This window comes from Platalea leucorodia (genome assembly GCF_965183815.1).
Source record: "Platalea leucorodia genome assembly, chromosome: 1".
Classification (NCBI taxonomy): domain Eukaryota; kingdom Metazoa; phylum Chordata; class Aves; order Pelecaniformes; family Threskiornithidae; genus Platalea; species Platalea leucorodia.
Window position 1 is genome coordinate 55,623,175 of NC_138823.1, and position 18,835 is coordinate 55,642,009.

The window sequence follows — 18,835 nt, forward strand, 5'->3', positions numbered from 1 at the left end:
AAACACCTTAGAGTAATTCATGTTAATTACTGTGATGCTGTAACCCAAAGGAACGCTAAACAACTTGGCAAAAGTGAGCAGTTACATATTTAATTAGACTTGACCATTAGCAAGTGCTGTGGAATCACTTGCTAATCACATGAAAGGAACACTTCAAGGGAAATGCACAGGGACCAGCACATTGTATTTGCAGAACATTAGGTAAGAATGACAGTAGCTGGTAGCTGACAAAGCAGTGGTTTAACGGCTGCCAAGTAAATTGCTATAAATCACTAAGATAGTAAACTCTGAAGAGATATTATAGGACTATTTTATCATCCTTACTCTAAAAAATTAAAGAGAGAAAAAAAGAAAACAATTTGGCTAATACTTGTACTTGTCAAGTACTTACTGCCTATAATGACAGACCTTGTCAAGTTGATTATATTTGTGGTTTCTCCATTGAAATTACCCATTACATTCATGTAATTCTGAGGCTTTTTAAAATCTCAACATTTATAAAATAGAGATTGGCCCAATGCCACATCTGTCAGGAATTTACCACAGAAACCTAATTGCATAAATGGCTGCTACTCCTTGGATCTGCACTGAGTTGGCATTTCACTGCTTAATCATAAATATTAAGCAGAGATAATAGGAGTTACCATTTTTCCATTCATGAAACATTAACTACCTTATACCATTTTAATTAAAAAAAAAAAAAGCGTGCAGTGACTTTCAAGACAAGCTAGGTTTCATTGTTTTTAAAACCGTAATATCATCACTCCTTGATTAGCACAGAAACTATGTTCCTTGTTGCCAATTGTTACTATAAATCTGTTTTAGTATCACTATTTAAGTAATTAAAAGTTAGAATACACACTTCAAAATTTTAATATCATCTCTGCACCTATCCAGAACAGGCACTCTGATCAGTATTTTCAAAGACAGCTTTCTTAGAAGGTTCCTCAATAAACAGTTTACAGTCTGCTTTTTTTTTTTTTTTTTTTTTTTTTTAATGTGAGCATGTTGCACTAACACTTTGAGACAGAATAAAGATTGAGGTTCTCAAAACAAGAGTCCAATTCTGACATTAGTATAAAGCGAATTGCTTTTACCAGCCACGGTTTTTCAGCCAGGCTACCATACCTTGCAGCCAAGTTTAGGAGAGAGTCCCCAGTGATTTTCTTCACAGAGTTCACATTTTGGTCCTTGAGTGTGAGGGGGACAAATGCATTGGCCAGAATCAGCATTACAGTTGTTCTGAGTATGAGCACAGTCACAGGCTGCAAGAGAAACAGGACCTAATGATTAACTTTAGCCTTGCTTTAGCTACAGAGAAGAAACTCCAAGACCACTTGCAGTCTTACTTTTCTTAATTATGCAGTACAGTTTCTCCATTCCACTAGGAACTCCTTGCTGTCCCTAATCACTGAGAAACAAATTATGACCACAGTGACATTTCATTTTCTTTATTGAAAGCCCAGTATTGCTTCTTGAAAAATTGCCTGTTTGCTGGTATAAAAAGCAGTGCTGCATTTCCACAGGGGAATTGACAAAGCAAACAAAATTATTGTGGAGAAGAGTAAATTTGTAGGAAAAAAATTCTATTATAAAGGATACAAAACTCATCAGGACATATGATAATGTTCTCAAGCAGGTGAAATGATTAATCACAGGAATTAGTACTTTTCAACAATTTCTTAGAGAATAATAGGGATGGATAACTTTTCATAATAACTAACCGCTGCAGGAAGCACTTGTCTATTTAAATAATGCAACACTATTCTTGCTAAAAAGCAGAAGTTCAGAAAAGTGGTTTTATTAATTGTTTTAGTAACATTTACAAAATTTTTGAGACGGAAATGGTTAAAGGTACCCAAGGGATCTTTGATTCTTAGTAAAGACACAGAATATATGTTCCAAAACATAATCCTATCACATAATCTCACTACAGATTTCATACCACTATGCTATTTGAGGCATGAAAAAAATGTTTCTGTCAGGTTGGAGAAAAGGTAGGCATTCCTTTAGCTACACTGTCTTGAAAAGGGCATCTTATTAACATGATAAATTAGGTTTTTTGATGGCATGTTCTCCATTTGGATTAACATTTTCCTCTGTATCACGACTAAAAATTGTACACACCCAGGTGATGATGGGAAAAGAGTCGATGACATCTTATCAAAAGTATATAATATATTTTTAAGAATTAAATGAAAAAACAAGGTAAAAATCTGTAACAGTAGTAGCTCTTAACTTTTATGATTGCAGAAAAAAATAAGTTTCTCTTCTCTCTGAAGGACTGAAGGCTTTTGTAAAAAAAGAGACAAAGGAGCTATTGAGGATATAATATTTCTCTCATGCAACCTTTATGAGTTGTTATTTCATAGTCACCACCTTCTACAAGGAACCGCACAATAAGCAATCAAAGAAATGTTTTGTTCCCTAGCTTAATAAAAGTATTAGGAGACCATTCTACAGATTTTTCCATATGGTCATCAAAACAACTGACCTTTGCCAGTTTAACATGAAATATATTGCTGAAAGAAATTTCAGACAAACCCTGAAAGGATCATGGATTAGAGCTTACGTGTGCAGCCACCATCCTGGAATGCATGAAAGCCATGTGCACAACGATCACACTTTTCTCCAGCCACTCCTGGTACACAGTGACACTGCCCCTGATGATTGCAGTCCTCGGAGACTGAGCCAAATCGATTGCAGTTGCAGGGAATGCAGCCAAGCCCAGTAAGCAGGCCATAATAACCATTCTGTTGGACAGGAAATAGATACATTTGAGCTATATTTCATAAATTTTTGAAAACAATGCAATGTATACTCATTTTCTCTTGCTTATTTTCCCTGCCGTCTGACCTGCATGAATATTGGTCAGCACTGTGTGACTGTTGTGGGACGACTCCCTGGCCTTATCTCTTCACTGTTCCCAGCTATATGCAAGTACGCATTTGGGTAAAAAAGTGAACACTGAAATGCTCTCATGGTCCTCTAATCTCATCAGCGAGACTTTATGTTTTAAAGTCTGAGGTTATTTTAATTTAAAGACTTCCATGAGGTGAGGGTGGGCTGTGCTGATCAGGCACAGACTTCTGTGAATGTGAATGAATGAAAGATCAGCACAGAGCAGGTCAGTGACCTATGGTACATGTGGATTGAAAGGCATTCAGCTGAGCTGGCACAAGGGCAGTAACTGGGCACAGATTTCCTGCTCTGGTTTCTGAGGCAGTTCTACACTTAGCAAAGGCTGGAAACTGCTGTTTTGTATCACCAGTGAATATCTGCTTGTTCTTATAACAGGCCTGTCTTTTAGCTGAATCCCTTTTTGGCGTTCAGCCATGATGTATTTATTATCACCAACCACATTCTTCAGATATTCCCACTCAGACTTCATTTTGCAGAAGCATAGTGCTAAGATCCCTTCAGGTCTGTTAGTGTTTGGTTTGTTTTTTCAGTAAGCCAACATGACTGCATGCTGTCAGTGAGCGCAGCACTAGCCTGAACAGTCCTATTCAGAAGGGTGCTGAGTCAACTATATAGCTTCACATCTGCAAAGAGCACAGGCAGAGCAACTTGCAACTGCAAAAGCCTGTGCAGACAAACCTTTGGTCCCAGCTCCAGCAACAGGTCCCCTCTTCCCTGAATATATTTCCTGCTATTCTCTGTATCTGCTCTAATCAATATCTATAGATAAACAGGAAGACCAATATATAAGAAAATGTAGATATTAGGAACAGGTAAATATTTGCTTACCAAGCACTTATCACATCTTTCTCCGATCACATTTGATTTGCAGTGACAGAAGCCTGTCTCATGATGACAAGTACTTGAAAGGGAACCATTCACATGGCACGCACAGGCTTATGTTTCGACAAAAAGAAACCAAATTAAAAAAATTATTAATGTCTATCTACATTATTCATTATTATACAGAATTCCAAATTTGGTATACAATGTGTGTTTCACCTGTTTATATCCCATAGATGTTAATATACTACAGTAATACCTGTACTACACATTTGGGCTAAAAGATAAAAAAACACCTCTGTGAATAGATACATTTGAGAAGTTTGCTTCTTCCAGTCCTATATGTAACATTCAGAAGTAGGAAATGTCTACAGCAGGTCACTGGAGGAACAGTGTTAAGCAAGCCAATAAGTTTCAGGAATATGAAGTGTCAGACCCTAGCATAATACATTCCTTCCTTGGGCTAACCCAACCCCATAGTTTTCAACCTGCACTTGCCAACTCACAAGTTGAAGATTAACTCAGCAGAGGTCCGTATCTTCCTATCCATTCTGCTACATGTACACCACATTTTTGTGTTCTTTAAATTTTGAGAGTGATAAAAATAGCTTACCACGACAGCTTTTCTCAATCACTGCATCCCCATAATACCCATCAGCACACTTTTCACAGTGGTGACCTGCTGTGTTCCCCAGACATTTCAGGCATTGTCCTGTGAAGGTATCACAGTGGCCATCTTCTTGAGGGTTTACATTGCCATTGCATTCACAAGGAGCACACGATTCTCCAGGCATGAGTGGATTTCCATAGTAACCATTAGCACACCTGCACCAGAGATTAAAACCTTTATCAGCTGGAATGCAGTCATGGCAAACACTCTCCCCACCCAAGGGACTACTTCCTATTAAATTTTTATCTAAAATGTCTCTGTATTACAAGCAAAGACAAAATGGGAAGGAAAATTTTACTAGGAATGTTCTGTACATGTGGTATGAACAATTCAAGGCAGGTAGGATGATGAACAGTTAGTGATGGCAATGATATAGGTATTTTACCCAAAGCTAGTGTACATACCTTTCACACTGAGAACCAGTATAGCCTGGAAGACATTTGTCACAGACAATTCCACCTCCTTCGCTCAGCTGGCAAGTAGGACTGAAACTATCAACAATATTTATGGCAATCAGTGTCAATATACAGAATCACAAGACTTCTAAACACATTCAACATCCACCCTTCAAGTCCATGCACCTATCTATATAACCATGTAATTGCAAATTTTTCTAGTTTAACATCAATGCTTTAAACATTACAAAATGTCAAAATAAAGTTATCATTTTCAAAAACTCAATCTTGAGGTTTTTTTTTTCTTTTAAAGGAAAGGAAGATTTTAAAACTTCCTAAAAACCTGGTCCTCTTTCTAGCAAATCTGTCCAATTTCTGTACTGAGCTCCTCTTTTTCACATGCAACACTTCTGTCCTGTTGTTTTCTGAAACAACATGAAAGATAATTGTGATTTTGCTACCAAGTTCAAGGGGATACGTCTAAGTATTTCTTTCAACCTTCACATGCACCAGTTCACTCAGCCTGTCTTAGCTTAGTCTATACATTTGTCTACCTGGAAAAACAATGTTTCTATGACATATGCTCAAATGAAAAGGGAGAAAAGTCCTTCTTTCTCTCCTTCAGATTTTACATTTTTTCTTTATCTCACTTTCTGACTTTGCTGAAGATGCAAAAGAAAATCTCACATAAGCAGCTTACTTGTTTGCAGCAGAACTCAGAGGACATGCACAGGGCTGGCAGTCGTCAGAAGTTCCTTGGGATGCACTTCCATAGAAGCCAGGCAAGCACTGATCACAGAAAGGTCCTGTCGTGTTGTGTTGACAAGCCTGTGAGACATGGAAAAAAAATCTTTTCATACTTACTCTTGATGGTTTTTCAGCCCCTGAGGGATTCGTGCAGGAGTCTGCATGCAGTATAACATTCAAGGGGACAGCCATTAAGAACAGAGTAGTACTTGGAAAATAAGTGGGTTTTTTCTGAGTTGTAACAACAAATGCTAATTGTTTCTTTCCTACATTTTAGAATATACTTTTCACCATGAAACCAGCCACATTACTCATACACAAACTTAAACATATTATGCACACTGCACACATTTGCAGTAACAAATGTCTTATTTAATTCTTACTGGTGTTTAGCTATTTTATATGTGTGTTAACCTTTAAATTTCAGAAGAGATCCGAGAACTAAATTCTCTCCTCAGAAGGTAATGTGTAATTTCCACTGATGTCAGTCATGGAAGATGCACATATATCCAAAACCAGATATTCACCCAAAACGCTGCTTAATTTTGTTCCTTTCAGGAAAAGTTTTATTGTCACCTGCAGCACTCAAAGTTACGATTTTTATCAGCCAGTACATGGTGACATTTTTATTTTAGTTCTGATTATTCCTACACTTGAAATGATAAACTGAAACAAATCCTTTATTGGAGAACACTTTAATGGAGCCCCCTGAACCTATTCTGAAATAAACAATGAAAAGCAAGAAAAATAAACACTTGGTACCCATAGCTTGAAATTTACATACATTGCAAACTTGTCTCCCACAGCCAAAACACTCTCCTAATTTCTAAACAGATGCTTAAAACACAAACACTTTGAAGGATGACTTACAAAGCAAACACCATGAATATCACACTCAGTTGCATGCCCATTGCATTTGCAGGGTTGACAAATACCTCCAAAGAGTATTCCATCCACACGGTAGTACCCAGGGAGACAGGACTGAAAAGAAATGAGGGGAAAACAGCAGTAGCATTGTGTGTGTTAAAAGTACACATCAAAACATTTTCAAAGAGCCTACTTCCGACCACCCACCATCTGACTCATTCGCACTGTGGTAACTGAATGCTCTTTCAACTCTATTGATGTCATTGCAGCACTTTTTGGGTGGTTGTTTTTTACTTGCACTGGATAAAGGGGATAAGAATTAACTCCATGAAACTTTGATTCAGCCCTTTGTCCCCTGGAGGCACACAAGTTAAGTTTTGTGCAGTTGAATATGTGAAGTTCTTTATTATGGGACAATAAAAAACAGATGTTCTACCTCCTCTGCAGAATCATTAACGATGCTATGGCACAAGGCTTCATACTGAAATTATTTGTCAAAATAATTCCTGCTATTCTGCAGATGGTGCTCTGCCTCCCTAATCTTCCGTTCACAGGTACATAAGACACCACCTTGCGTGACACATTTGACCCTTGTGGGATCTTCTAAAGGCTATCATTCCTCCCTGTTAAGATTCCTCATTGCCTCCATAAACCTAATGACATAAAACTGAAATAAACTGTACACGATTCAGATCCAGGAAAAGTGCTGTTAATAAGAAAGGTAAGCTCAAAACAGCTTCACAGAGCTTTTACAGCTGCTCCCTCTGCAGCAGTGATGTTCTAAAGTGTATCATCATTTTTTAGTGCCATCAAATAGAATTCAAGAAATAAGTTTAAAATCCCATTTAGTGTATTTGGTAGAAAATATCTACAGCATTGTGTACAGTATAGCAGACAGCATTTCAACACAGAACATATACTTTTATGGCAGTATAATTAAAGGCACCCTGCCTTTAAAACCTAGATCCTTTCAGATAGGTGATAATTTTGCATACTTAAAACACTGTAAGAGGTTACCTCACAGGATATTCCTGTGTAACCTTGAGGACATTCACAGAACTCCACATCTGGTGCTGAAGAAAGATCTATAACATTTGCACTTGCAGTATCCAGGGTCACAGAGTCCAGTCTAGGATCAAGCATGAAAACATCACATTACTTATCTCCCTAAACTTGATTTTGAACAGGATAGTTTGCTTCTAAGGGAGTAACACTGCTGAGTGCTTCTCCCTGGCAGTGACAGCTGAGGAACAGGCACAAATCTCTGCTGTAAAAAGACTATGATCATAGTGTTATCACTGCATTTGCAATTCTGGGAGTAGATGTGCCCTCTCCTGTTATCATTATTGTTACTATCATTGTCTCTTCTCCTGTGGAGAGGTTTAAACAAAACCTTCCCCCTCTGTCATGGTATTAGAGGTATATCAGTGGGGCAGCCTTCTATTGCCGTCCTGAAAAAAGACAACTTTACTGCACCATGTCTAAAATAGACACATATTGCAGGTGGGTAAGTAGTGAGAAACAGCACCAGTTCATGGCTGCTGCACACAACAGAACAAAGCAAAACCTCTTACTACAAACAATGGCATTTTGCAGCAGAGAATCTTCTCAGCCACAGGTAAAATGATTTAAGTAAATCTTTACCAACATTCTAGAAAGATGAACACACTATCCCTAAATGGACATAAATATCACCACTCCTCAAGGGCACAAAAGGGCACAAAGCAAATCTGGTATCGAGTTCAATGTTATTGACATGAAATGCTACCAAACTACGGAATGAGGAAGAAAGGCTATTGGTAAGGCTAAGGGAATTAAGTAAATAAATGATGAAGCACTGGAACAGATTCCCTTGAGAGCGGTAAGACTTCATTCCTGTATATCTTGGAGAACAGGTAAAATAGAGATCTGTGAGGTCTGATGCAGATACCGTTAATGTTGACTTGAGACTATGGAATGACCAGTTAATTCATTCCAGCCTATTTTTCCTATTAAGCACTCCCTTAGAGATGAGCGTCAGTAACATCCACAAACAGACATTAAAAGAAATTACAGCCAACACCTTTACTGGCAGGTATTCAATAGTCAGTGATGGATTAACTTGCCACATACCAAAATAAGCATACCGTTGAGAGTTTTGGAGGTATTTCCCTCTAACAAAGCAGCCATTGTAATAAGGCTTTTATGCAGTATTCCTTTAAAGCAGAATATAATGTTTCTGCTATCAGATACCCTTAAAAAAAAAAAAATGCCCTTTTCCACACATTCCACATCAATGTATTTTGGGGACAAGACTGGTCTTGAGAAGATTCAATTAAAAAAAAATGGTTTTTTCTAGAAATTGTTAATGTAAAACTTTAAGAATACTGCCACTATGAATAGTGTTTCATATGCACAAAAATAATAGAAATATATAGATTAACTTAAAGATTTTCTCTCCCTCACCTGTACACGGCTTTTTTGGCAATGTTGTAGTTGGCCCTGATCAGAAGATGGGTCACGTTTACCAGAACAGTCATCAACCTTTCCCGGTCTATAGCTTTTTTTGTATTGAAGTCTATGAAATTCTCTGGTACAAATCTCACTGCATTAGAGTACTCCTCGTATGGCTGTAATGACAAGCCCGCTGCTCTTGTACTCAAAATCTGCCCATTACCCTGAAATTGAAAGACAGAGAAAACATTTGCCATATTTGTATGCAAATTTTATTAAGCAATTACATTTAGTGTCAGATATACATCCAGATAACACAGAAAAGAGGCAATGAAACTAGATTTCTCGCACTAGAAAAAAAGTAAGTAAAAAAGGTCTGCATTTTCCATGGCTTCAGGAAGACTACAATCTCAATCTCTTTTGGTTGAGAGACTTCAGAAATACTTGATTTTCTTTCGGAAAAAAAATAAATTTCAAAAATCAAACTCCTCTACAAAACAGAATCTCTTTTCTCCTTTGTTCTATTGCTGAGTACGTATTACAAAATAATGCTTTTTTGGAGATGCCTGGATTCAATATAGAGCCTTACTTTTTAACTGCAGCATAAATCTAGAGAAGTAAGCAATCAGCAAGAGCACTCATCTGTTTCATAAATATAAGTCCTTTCAGCTTATTGCAGTTTCTTTTGTAAACAGAGCTTTGTCCATTTGGTAATGAATACCTCACCTGTTTACACATAGGTTAAAATTTAGGTATTTATCATTTAAACTAGTATTGTATGCCTACAATTTCAGACACATGGATCAGAAAATCAGAGAAATGAGTAGTAACAAAATCTTGGTAGTGACTTTTAAGGGACTTAAAATTGGCAAAACTACTACTATAGAAATATTATTTTATTTTACTTTTTTTAACTCCTTCATAGATTCCTAATAATGTCTGAATAGTAACGAGCTGGAAAAAAATCCACCTGCATGATGACATCCACACTAGACACTATATCACTGTCCACACTCTCCATTGGAATGTCATAAGATACCGTATACTTCAAGTCTCCACCAAAAGCTGTGAGCTGAAATAACAAAAAGCAAAGTCTTAACAACGCAATAACATCCAACCAACACAAAAAAGTGACATGGGACAGTACAATGTCCAAATTACAGGAGTACATAGCTTCCAAATACCACTTTTCAGGGAAAATTTAATATGCCGTGTGTATCAGCACAGGGACAAGCACTGGCTTGTTGCTGTGCAGGTGGAGAAAGCTAGCTGAAAGCTCTGCAGATGATTCAGATAAGTGCCCTCATTCAGTGAAACACCTACAGGACTTTCAACAAACAGCAGAGGTTTACACTACTGTCCTAGCCAAGGGGCACAGCATGTTGGAGTTATTCACATTTCATATTCCACCTTTCAGGCTCCTTAGCCCCACAACTCCTGCTGACTACTTCAAGGAAGTTAAAGAGTAGTACCAACAGTTAGACCTGTATTAAATGAATAAGAGATCAGAATTAGAGTGAGTGTTGCCCTGTGCAAAACTACTCCTTAATGTTACACTTCTGAGACTCATTTTCATTTATTGTGTCACCATACTAAGAAATAGGGCTGCATGGTCGAAGAGACTGGACCAAAAATAATTAAAGAATTGAGGTTGCAAGGTCCCCTCTACTCAGCACTGGTAAGGCCACAGCTGGAGTTCTGAGTCCAGTTCTGGGCTTCCCAGTGCAAGAGAGATGGATATCCTCAAAAGAGCCCAGCAAAGGGCCACTAAGATGATTAAGAGCCTGGAGCATCTTTCATATGAGGAAAGTCTGAGAGTACCATGACTGTCCAGCCTAGAGAAGGTTCAGGGGGATCTCATCAATACATATAAATACCTGAAGGGAGGGTGCAAAGAGGACGGAGCCAGGCTCTTTTCAGTGGTGCCCAGTGACAGGACAAGAGGCAACGGGCACAAACTGAAACACAGGATGTTCCCTCTGAACATCAGGAAACGCTTTTTTATTGTGAGGGTGACCGAGCACTGACACAGGTTACCCAGGGAAGTTGTGGAGTCTCCAGCCCCGGAGATACTCAGAAGCAGCTCTCTGGACATGGTGCTGGGCAACCCGCTCTAGGTGATGCCGCTTGAGCAGGGAGGTTGGGCAAAATGACCTCCAGAGGTCTCTTAGAGCTTTAGGTAGTAACCAGGGCAAAAATTAAAGACTAGATGGTTAGAAAGTAATAAATGCAAAATGGGAGATGGCCAAGAGGCAGGTAAGAGGAATTTAATGGTCCCGTTGACAAGGTGTGAAGGGTGTAAGCTTTGGGATAGGAGCCAAGAGTACAGGGAATGTGAACATGTAAGTTAGTAAGAGCCAAGAGAAAAAAAAAAAAAAAAAAAGAGAGATTATATTGTGTCAAAGATAGGCAGAGAAGGAAGTGAGGAGATGAATGAGCTCAAAGAGAAAGAAGAGGTTACCGACAATATCTGGCCAGGAATACTATGGTTTGAAGAGCAGAGCTAGGTTGAGAAGTCTGGTAATATTGGGGTTTATGTGTAATTTTTAATTGCAAAAACTATATATTTAGAGCAATATTTTATGATTAAAATAGAGAAGCTATGAAGGAGTTTTGACTCTAGCTGAGAACTTACTTTATTTCCTAGATATGTCTCAGGTGCTGACCAGTAGTAAGTATGTTTCAGCACTTTCACAGCCTCAGTGTTGTTAATACTTATTTGATGGGGTCCATCGAATTGGCTTCGCTGAGGTTGCACGCCCCTTACATTATACAGATCAGTAACAAGCCATCCAGTCATGTCTGATATCTGCAAGAAAGAATAGTAATATTAATGGAGTCAGGCTTTGTGTCACTGAGAAAGCAGTCACTAAACTTAACCCTTCCCTAGATATTCATTTGAACTGATGGATCTGTAACTCTTTCATTAGCCCAGTCTGACATCCAATACATGCAAATATGCCACTTCAGACTAGGATTGTCTCTACCTCTCTGTTAGACGGGAACAAAAATATAACAAGTGTGGTTTTCATCCTCCCAATAAAATTAGCATTATACCTATGTAATTCCCTGAGATAGAATTACAGAACTTCAAGGGCTTTGAGGTCTATTGTACCCATTTATAGGTAGGGCTGAGCTGGAGGAAAGTTAAATCCAGAGTCCCAGAAGAGGGAGCAAGATGAGAGAACTTTGTTCTTCTCACTGAAAGAGTTGTATACAAGCATCTTAGAATTTCAGTCAATTTGATGTTTTCCTCTCTTTTTACTGGCACACAAAACAAGCGACTAAAGTGTGACTAGCTCTGCAAAGACATGGAAGGAATTTGGTAGAAAAATAGTGTCCCCAGAGCCCCCTAATTCAATAAATGTCTATTCAGAAGACAGTGATATTTATAACTCTGTTTTCTAAGAAAGAGTATTGACAATATTGTCAGAGGTCACTCTAGCCTTGCTCAATAGGTATGAGAGCAAGGAAACAGGTTTGGGTTCATCACTTCAATATGCAAAGAAACTTTAACAGCACAAGGTCAGAAAAAATGCATTTTTCCAGTGCATTATCGCAGCCTCCACTACCCAATGCTTCTGTTATTACTGCAAGCTAGTGGGGCCAAAGCCTGCACTGGGATGACACGCTGACTACCTCAGAGCTGCCGAATGACACTGAAAATCCATTCCTCTGTAAGGAGACACATGCCAGAATTTGGAGTTAACTTGGGCACATGTCAAAGAGAAATATAGTACATTTTGCAGCTGCCTGAGGAAAGAATATTAGGTCATGGACAAAACATATAAATACCTGACTGATGGGCCATGTTAGGCTGTCACAGACATCAGAAACCCCAAAGCAGAAACACTCCGTGCAGCCCTGAGGATTTCTTTCTTGCAAATTGTAGAATCCTGGTTTACAGAGATCACAGTTTTCACCTTCTACATTTTCCTGTCAATGGCATATAACATTTGTTTCACATCAGCATTATTATGGTAACAAATACAGTGGATTAGATGGGATTTAGGCATAACAGCATTCAGAAGGTTATAAAAGAAAACAGATTTCAGCACAGCAGGATTATTGAATAAGACTCAGAGCTTAAAAGTAAAACTGATTGGAAAAATGCATCAGAATTTGCCAGTTCATCAAAATCTAAACATGTCCTGGCAAGGACTCTATGGCCGTGAAATTTCAGCACATGGGCAGGGTTTGAAAAGCTTCTGCCAGCTTGCCAGTCTACTTTTCTCATAGCTTGAATTTGTAGATTGCTCTGGAGAAAAGTTCCCATGTTTGCTGAATCCAGACAGTCTACATAGAGCATAGCTCACCTTTAAGGCCAGGCTCCTGGAGCTACCATAGCCAGCTTCAAGAAAACAGTTCCTCAACCATCTATTAATAGTTACACTGTGATCCCCAGCACTGCTGCCACCTCTTCCTGAATGAACACCACATACACTCATGCTAGCTGGCAGCTCTTCCTCCTAATATACTCTGCTTAAGGTCCAGAAAGTCCTATTCCAGAAGTAGAGATGCTCCACTCATTTAGCTACTATCACTGTCCTGCTGCCTCTACCATGCAAATTGGTATGTCAAGTTTACATAAGACTTGTCTAAACGGGTAGGTTATGTGCTTTTGTAAGCAAAGTGCAAACTGTTTTTGCAAACCACATGAAAAATTTATGATCCCCAGCTCTGATTCAAAGGCTGAGGATGACTGTTTTCTCTTTCTTAATATCCAAACTTGGGAAAAATCTCACACAAAGGGCCTCCTGAGATAATGAGATTTTAAAATCTTGGATTTTTACAGAAATAATATATGTATGCGCTTTTCAGCTTTTTTATTTCTCAGTATTCAGGATGCACTTGGATCACACATTTCACTTGTCTCTGTAACGTTATTAGACAGAAATTATTATTTATTTCTTAATGAAAAATACAAATCTTACCAAATGACTAGTCCTCGAGAGCTGTTTCACAAAAGATCAAATATTATGAAATTCAGAGTATAAAAAAGAATAGGTTGCACTACTGTGTTCACAGAGACAGCATAGGCTTAGAAATCCTGTCTCCTTCATTTGATACTTGGAGCACACAAATTTTCTCCTTCCTTCCTTTCACCTCTATCAGTGGGCTGCTGGCTGGTGACTCTCAGTGATATGGCCTAAAAATTCTGTATGTGAAGCTCATGCCCATGACAGCACTGAAAAGGGACAGTTTCTCATCCAGTTTATACGTAAATTTTCACCAGTTAGCTGCATCGGCTGATATAATGTTACTCCAGCTCAAAATCAGGCAAAATGGTGGTATCTCCTTTTTCGTATTTAAATTGGCCATCGGAGCTATTTCTTTCCTCCAGACTCCGGTTATTTATATGTTTGATATTTTGGATCAGACAAATTATGCAAAAGGACTAAGAAATTTCAGAAAAATTGTCAAACAATCCACTTTTTTTTGGCTCCTGTTCACTGTCATACTTGGCAACAAATACATAAACTACTAGCTAACATTTGGTTCAGAAAATTAAGCGTAACTTCTTTATTGACACACAGCTTTGTAATAAAGTTCAGCAGAATCTACAGCTGCAAAATATTTCAAGGGGTTTGGATATTTACCAAAAAATAAAAGAAGACTGCAAAAACTGCTCTCTTTTTAAACATTTTTTATAGTTTATATTTTGTAACCAAATAATTAAATCATATTTCATACATACATCTAATGTAATTGTTCCAATAGTTCTTTCCAAATGCATGCTGTTTCTTCACACAAAGCAGATGTTATAAACACATTCTTTCTTTACAAGAAATCAGTGACTTTGAAGAGAAATATCAGCTCATCACTAAAACCAAACCCAGCTAGGCATACTGTTATTCACTCTGTGATTCTCCTTCACACTCACATGTGCAGTTATTATTTGATTTTAATGTCAGTCTGGCCCATTATTATAGAAAATGGAGTATCAGTAATGTACAGAGCTATTCAACATAAACTATAATATTTTTCAGTACAGACAATAGTTAGTAATTTTAAGTTCTAGGTTGTCGGGTGTACAGTTACACCAAGTTACTTCCCATAAAAAAAGTGATCTCTCCAGTTGATGAATTAGTTTCCCTTATTAAAAAGGAGTTGACAAATCAATCCACAGATTCGATTTTAAACAAAAATGACAGCTTAATACTCACTTTGCAAAGACAAGGTTCCGTGCACGGATCTTCATTAATGCTACCAATCAGGCTGCAGTTACAACGCAGGCAGTTTGGATAGCCCTGATACCCAAACGCACAACGATCACATTTTTCTCCTGTGTAACCTTCTCTGCATTGACACTGACCTGGCCAAGTCCCTTGAGAAGCAAAAACACAGAAACAAATAAATAAAAGCAGGCAGTAGGCTGGATTCACGATGTCTCAGAGGGTGCAAGTTAACATTCCTTTTTTATTACACTCCATGTTATATTTCACACAGATACTTGGCATAATGTCAGTCTCACCATGTATTTTTCATGTTTAGAGTACCAGATGCACAGAAACTGCAGCAAAATGGGTTTTGTGACAGCTCTAACAGCATTCATAAACAACAGTGTTAGATCTCAATCCTTCACATTGTTTTACATAGTCAGAGCCTGCCATCCCCACACAAGAACACGTTCAGGGACCTGACATACCTTAAAATCCTAAAAGCATGTTATGCCTCACCTCTCCTTCCTAAATATCTACCATTGTTTTGAAGTGATACCTGATCGGCAGCCATTCACAAGTAGACAGTGTTCCCTCAGACTTCAATGTCCAGAAACAGAGACAGATTTGAAGTTTAGAGAAAGGGTGCTTTCCACTCCCTTACCGCGCTGTGAGTCAGAATGGTGCTCATCTTTAACGCAGTCAGAACTCAGAGATCCAAACGGGTCACAGCCACAGGGATAGCAGGGGTGATCCTCATAGGGAGAAACCTACGAAACAAACGTTCTCTGTCAAATTCTCAAATTATTAACTGGGAAAAGTAAAGTTACATCTGTTTCTTGTCTCGGATCACCGGAACTAATATGAATGAAGACTGGAAAAGCTAATATGCGGTAATAGATCAAGTTTAATTTCAGCAAACAGAACATCAGGGGATTGTAGCCTAGAAAAAACTTAAATGCAGGGACAAAATTCGGTCTTCAATACCACAGACAAAGGTATAGTAACTACTAGTGGCTGGAAGCTGAAGCCCAACACATTCAGCCTAAATAGACTTTTTTTTTTTAATGTAACAGCAATTAACCACTGTGATGGTTTGCCAAAGATTATGGAAATGTTTAAGACAAGAATGGATGCTTTTTGCAAAGATACGCTGGTTCAAAGAGGAAGGAAATGAAAGAAATCCTTGGCTCTGTGTTCAATAGGAGGACGATTATGTACTCACGAAGATTCATTCTGACTTCATGATCTATACATCTTTGAAATATAAGGCAATGCAATTCATATGGCAAGGATTTTATTTTCTTTCAGGGAAAATTTTCCTTTGAGGTGCTTCAGATGTAAAGCAAATCAGTAACGACCTCTAGATAAACATTTATTGGCTACGCGTTGATTGAAGACTTTTCTTCAATGCTTCTTACAGCAAGTGAATCAGACAATCTCCAACTCCGGTTTACTTCTTTGGATGAGCTGTACCTGTTGTCTAACCATACTCTACAGACTCACCCTTGCTCTCTGCACCAGTTTATGCTGGATTTCTAAAGCATGGGTTTTCCAGAATATGCATGAACCTGCCAAAGCAAGACCTTCAGTATGTCTCATTATACAGAGACCTCTAACATTGCAGGAAGTTCATATATTTAACTCTGTTAGTCACATCTTAACAAATGTCTTTTGTAGAGTTTAGGTGATTTTTCAAAGATTAACACTTGTCAATAAACTGGAAAGTACACAGGCTCAGAGAGCACATGTTCTACAATAATCATGTCAAGAGGAAGAATAATATTTGTTGCAACATCTCATGAGGCAAAGAGTCTGATCTTAGAACTATGTAATGGCCCTTTTTAACACTCGTTGAAATGAACTGATATAGGATGGTACACAATATTGGCACTTCTGAAGGCACTGAAACTTCAACACTGGCACTTTTTAGAGCGTTATCCACGGGACAAATGGGTTTTCTATCAGAGCACCCACATTACCAAACTAGGACTTCAAGTTTCATCTTCGCTTATTCTTTTCTTCTCCAACAGCTTGACCTGCCCTCCCACACAACTGGACAAGCATTTTGTTTTTCTCTGAAAGTTTTGGTGGTATGTTATCTATAAAAACACACCTCTATAGTTTTTAGCTAGTCTGCAACTGATAAATGTATATATATTAATTACAACGAACTGAAATACACATCATCTTACTGTGTTGTAATTCACCAAAACATTAGAATGGTATTTTCCAAATCTTACTTTCTGTGGTCTAAAATATCCATCAGCACACATTTCACAGTTGATCCCAGTAGTATGTTGAGTACAGTTTAAACACACGCCACCTCCTATATACTGGCCATGAATATCCATGCTCCTTTTCTGATCTGCAATACTCTGATTGTAATAACAATCTTCTGCTTTGTTATGACAGTTGCACTCTGAGAAGGAATGGGAAAAAAATCCATTTTTTTTATTTACATTGTATAACAGTTCCTATAATACTGACTTTTTTTTTATTTACATTGTATAACAGTTCCTATAATACTGACATTTTTCAAAGTGGAAAATGTAAGTAGAAGAGCATATCAATTCATCTCAAAAGTGTGCTTTTTTTTCTCTTTAACCGTGCTATATGCTTCAGTAGTCTTGATACACTATATTTCTTAGTGAGTAAGCACATTTCAAAACCACTGTCACCACTTTAATAGCACCGTTTTTAACACTATTCTGTAGATCTCACTAAGACAATTCTGTCAGGACTGATGTCGACAGTGATGTGTGCTATTACCAATAACTGTTCTTTCATTGCCTGTCCTCCGCATTACAGAAGAAAATCTGCCTAATTCTTCTCTTATTTGTATTCTAGACAAAAGTCTGAGAAGTCAGTAATGCCAGTACACAAGCATAAATCTGATTTAAGTTAGAGGATACTTCAGTCCAAACAGTCATGAACACCTACTTTCCTAAGAGTGACAGTAAGACTTGCGTAAAGACTTCAAACTAAAAAGACTACTCTTCCATTCGCAACTGTAAACTTTATCTAATAGGTTCTTAAGTATGCAGCTTGTGCTATACATTAGTGATGCGAAGAGAGAAAATGCACTAACTAGCCCTAGCAACACATTCAAATGTACTGGCACAGCTTAAATCAATCTTTCAGATAATCTGAAATGTAATTGGCCAATAAGGAGTTTCTTTCAAAATATTTGTTATCAGAACGAAGTTGTTTATCTGACAAAATTTATGATCAACATAAGAAATTTGCATTTCAAGTAGCTAACAAAATGACTGATGCAAATCTGTTAGTTTTTACAGGAGGATAATAAATCCCCAAGTCTCTTTGAAAAAGAGATACTGAAAGCTTTACTACATGACAACTCCACTAGCCAGGAAGTCATAATGGATAGACTCTTTAAAATTATCTCAACACTTATGATTAGAAGTAGGTCCTCTACCTTTAAACAATCTCATGAAGACAGTTAATAGTTTGTGGATTTTTCTTGGGAATTAGTATAGATCTCTATGAAAAGCAACCTCAAACAAGAACACAATAAACCTTTCTGAAACTATCTAAACCTCTGTGTATACTTACTCTCACATTTGTTCCCAGCAGAAATGGTTCCTGGTCTCCACGGTTTCTGGTGGTAGCCCGGACAGCACTTGTTACAGCTCTCTCCACATGTGTTGTGTTCACACTGGCACTGCAATTTCTAAGAATAAAAAATTCACTTTCTTGAAATATTTTTTAATGGATAATTTAATCAACGTTGCCAAAAGTCTGCCTAATATCAGACTTACTCAAAAAAATATGTATTTTTTGAGAGTTGGTCCAAA

At 37.8% G+C, this 18,835-nt stretch overlaps 1 protein-coding gene across 1 annotated transcript in view; it reads right to left on the reverse strand.

Moving 5' to 3' along the window:
- LAMA1 (laminin subunit alpha 1) overlaps positions 1 to 18,835 on the reverse strand; it is a gene marked incomplete at both ends in the record, with an annotated part of 106,597 nt that overhangs the window by 47,252 nt on the left and 40,510 nt on the right. The window contains 16 exons of the mRNA XM_082329035.1: positions 1,129 to 1,265; positions 2,573 to 2,753; positions 3,751 to 3,857; positions 4,358 to 4,569; positions 4,819 to 4,905; positions 5,510 to 5,637; positions 6,427 to 6,537; positions 7,441 to 7,552; positions 8,869 to 9,080; positions 9,827 to 9,928; positions 11,492 to 11,665; positions 12,652 to 12,792; positions 15,024 to 15,184; positions 15,682 to 15,787; positions 17,261 to 17,439; positions 18,594 to 18,711. Coding sequence (XP_082185161.1) covers positions 1,129 to 1,265; positions 2,573 to 2,753; positions 3,751 to 3,857; positions 4,358 to 4,569; positions 4,819 to 4,905; positions 5,510 to 5,637; positions 6,427 to 6,537; positions 7,441 to 7,552; positions 8,869 to 9,080; positions 9,827 to 9,928; positions 11,492 to 11,665; positions 12,652 to 12,792; positions 15,024 to 15,184; positions 15,682 to 15,787; positions 17,261 to 17,439; positions 18,594 to 18,711 — 2,268 coding nt within the window. The remainder of the gene's footprint in view (positions 1 to 1,128; positions 1,266 to 2,572; positions 2,754 to 3,750; positions 3,858 to 4,357; positions 4,570 to 4,818; positions 4,906 to 5,509; positions 5,638 to 6,426; positions 6,538 to 7,440; positions 7,553 to 8,868; positions 9,081 to 9,826; positions 9,929 to 11,491; positions 11,666 to 12,651; positions 12,793 to 15,023; positions 15,185 to 15,681; positions 15,788 to 17,260; positions 17,440 to 18,593; positions 18,712 to 18,835) is intronic.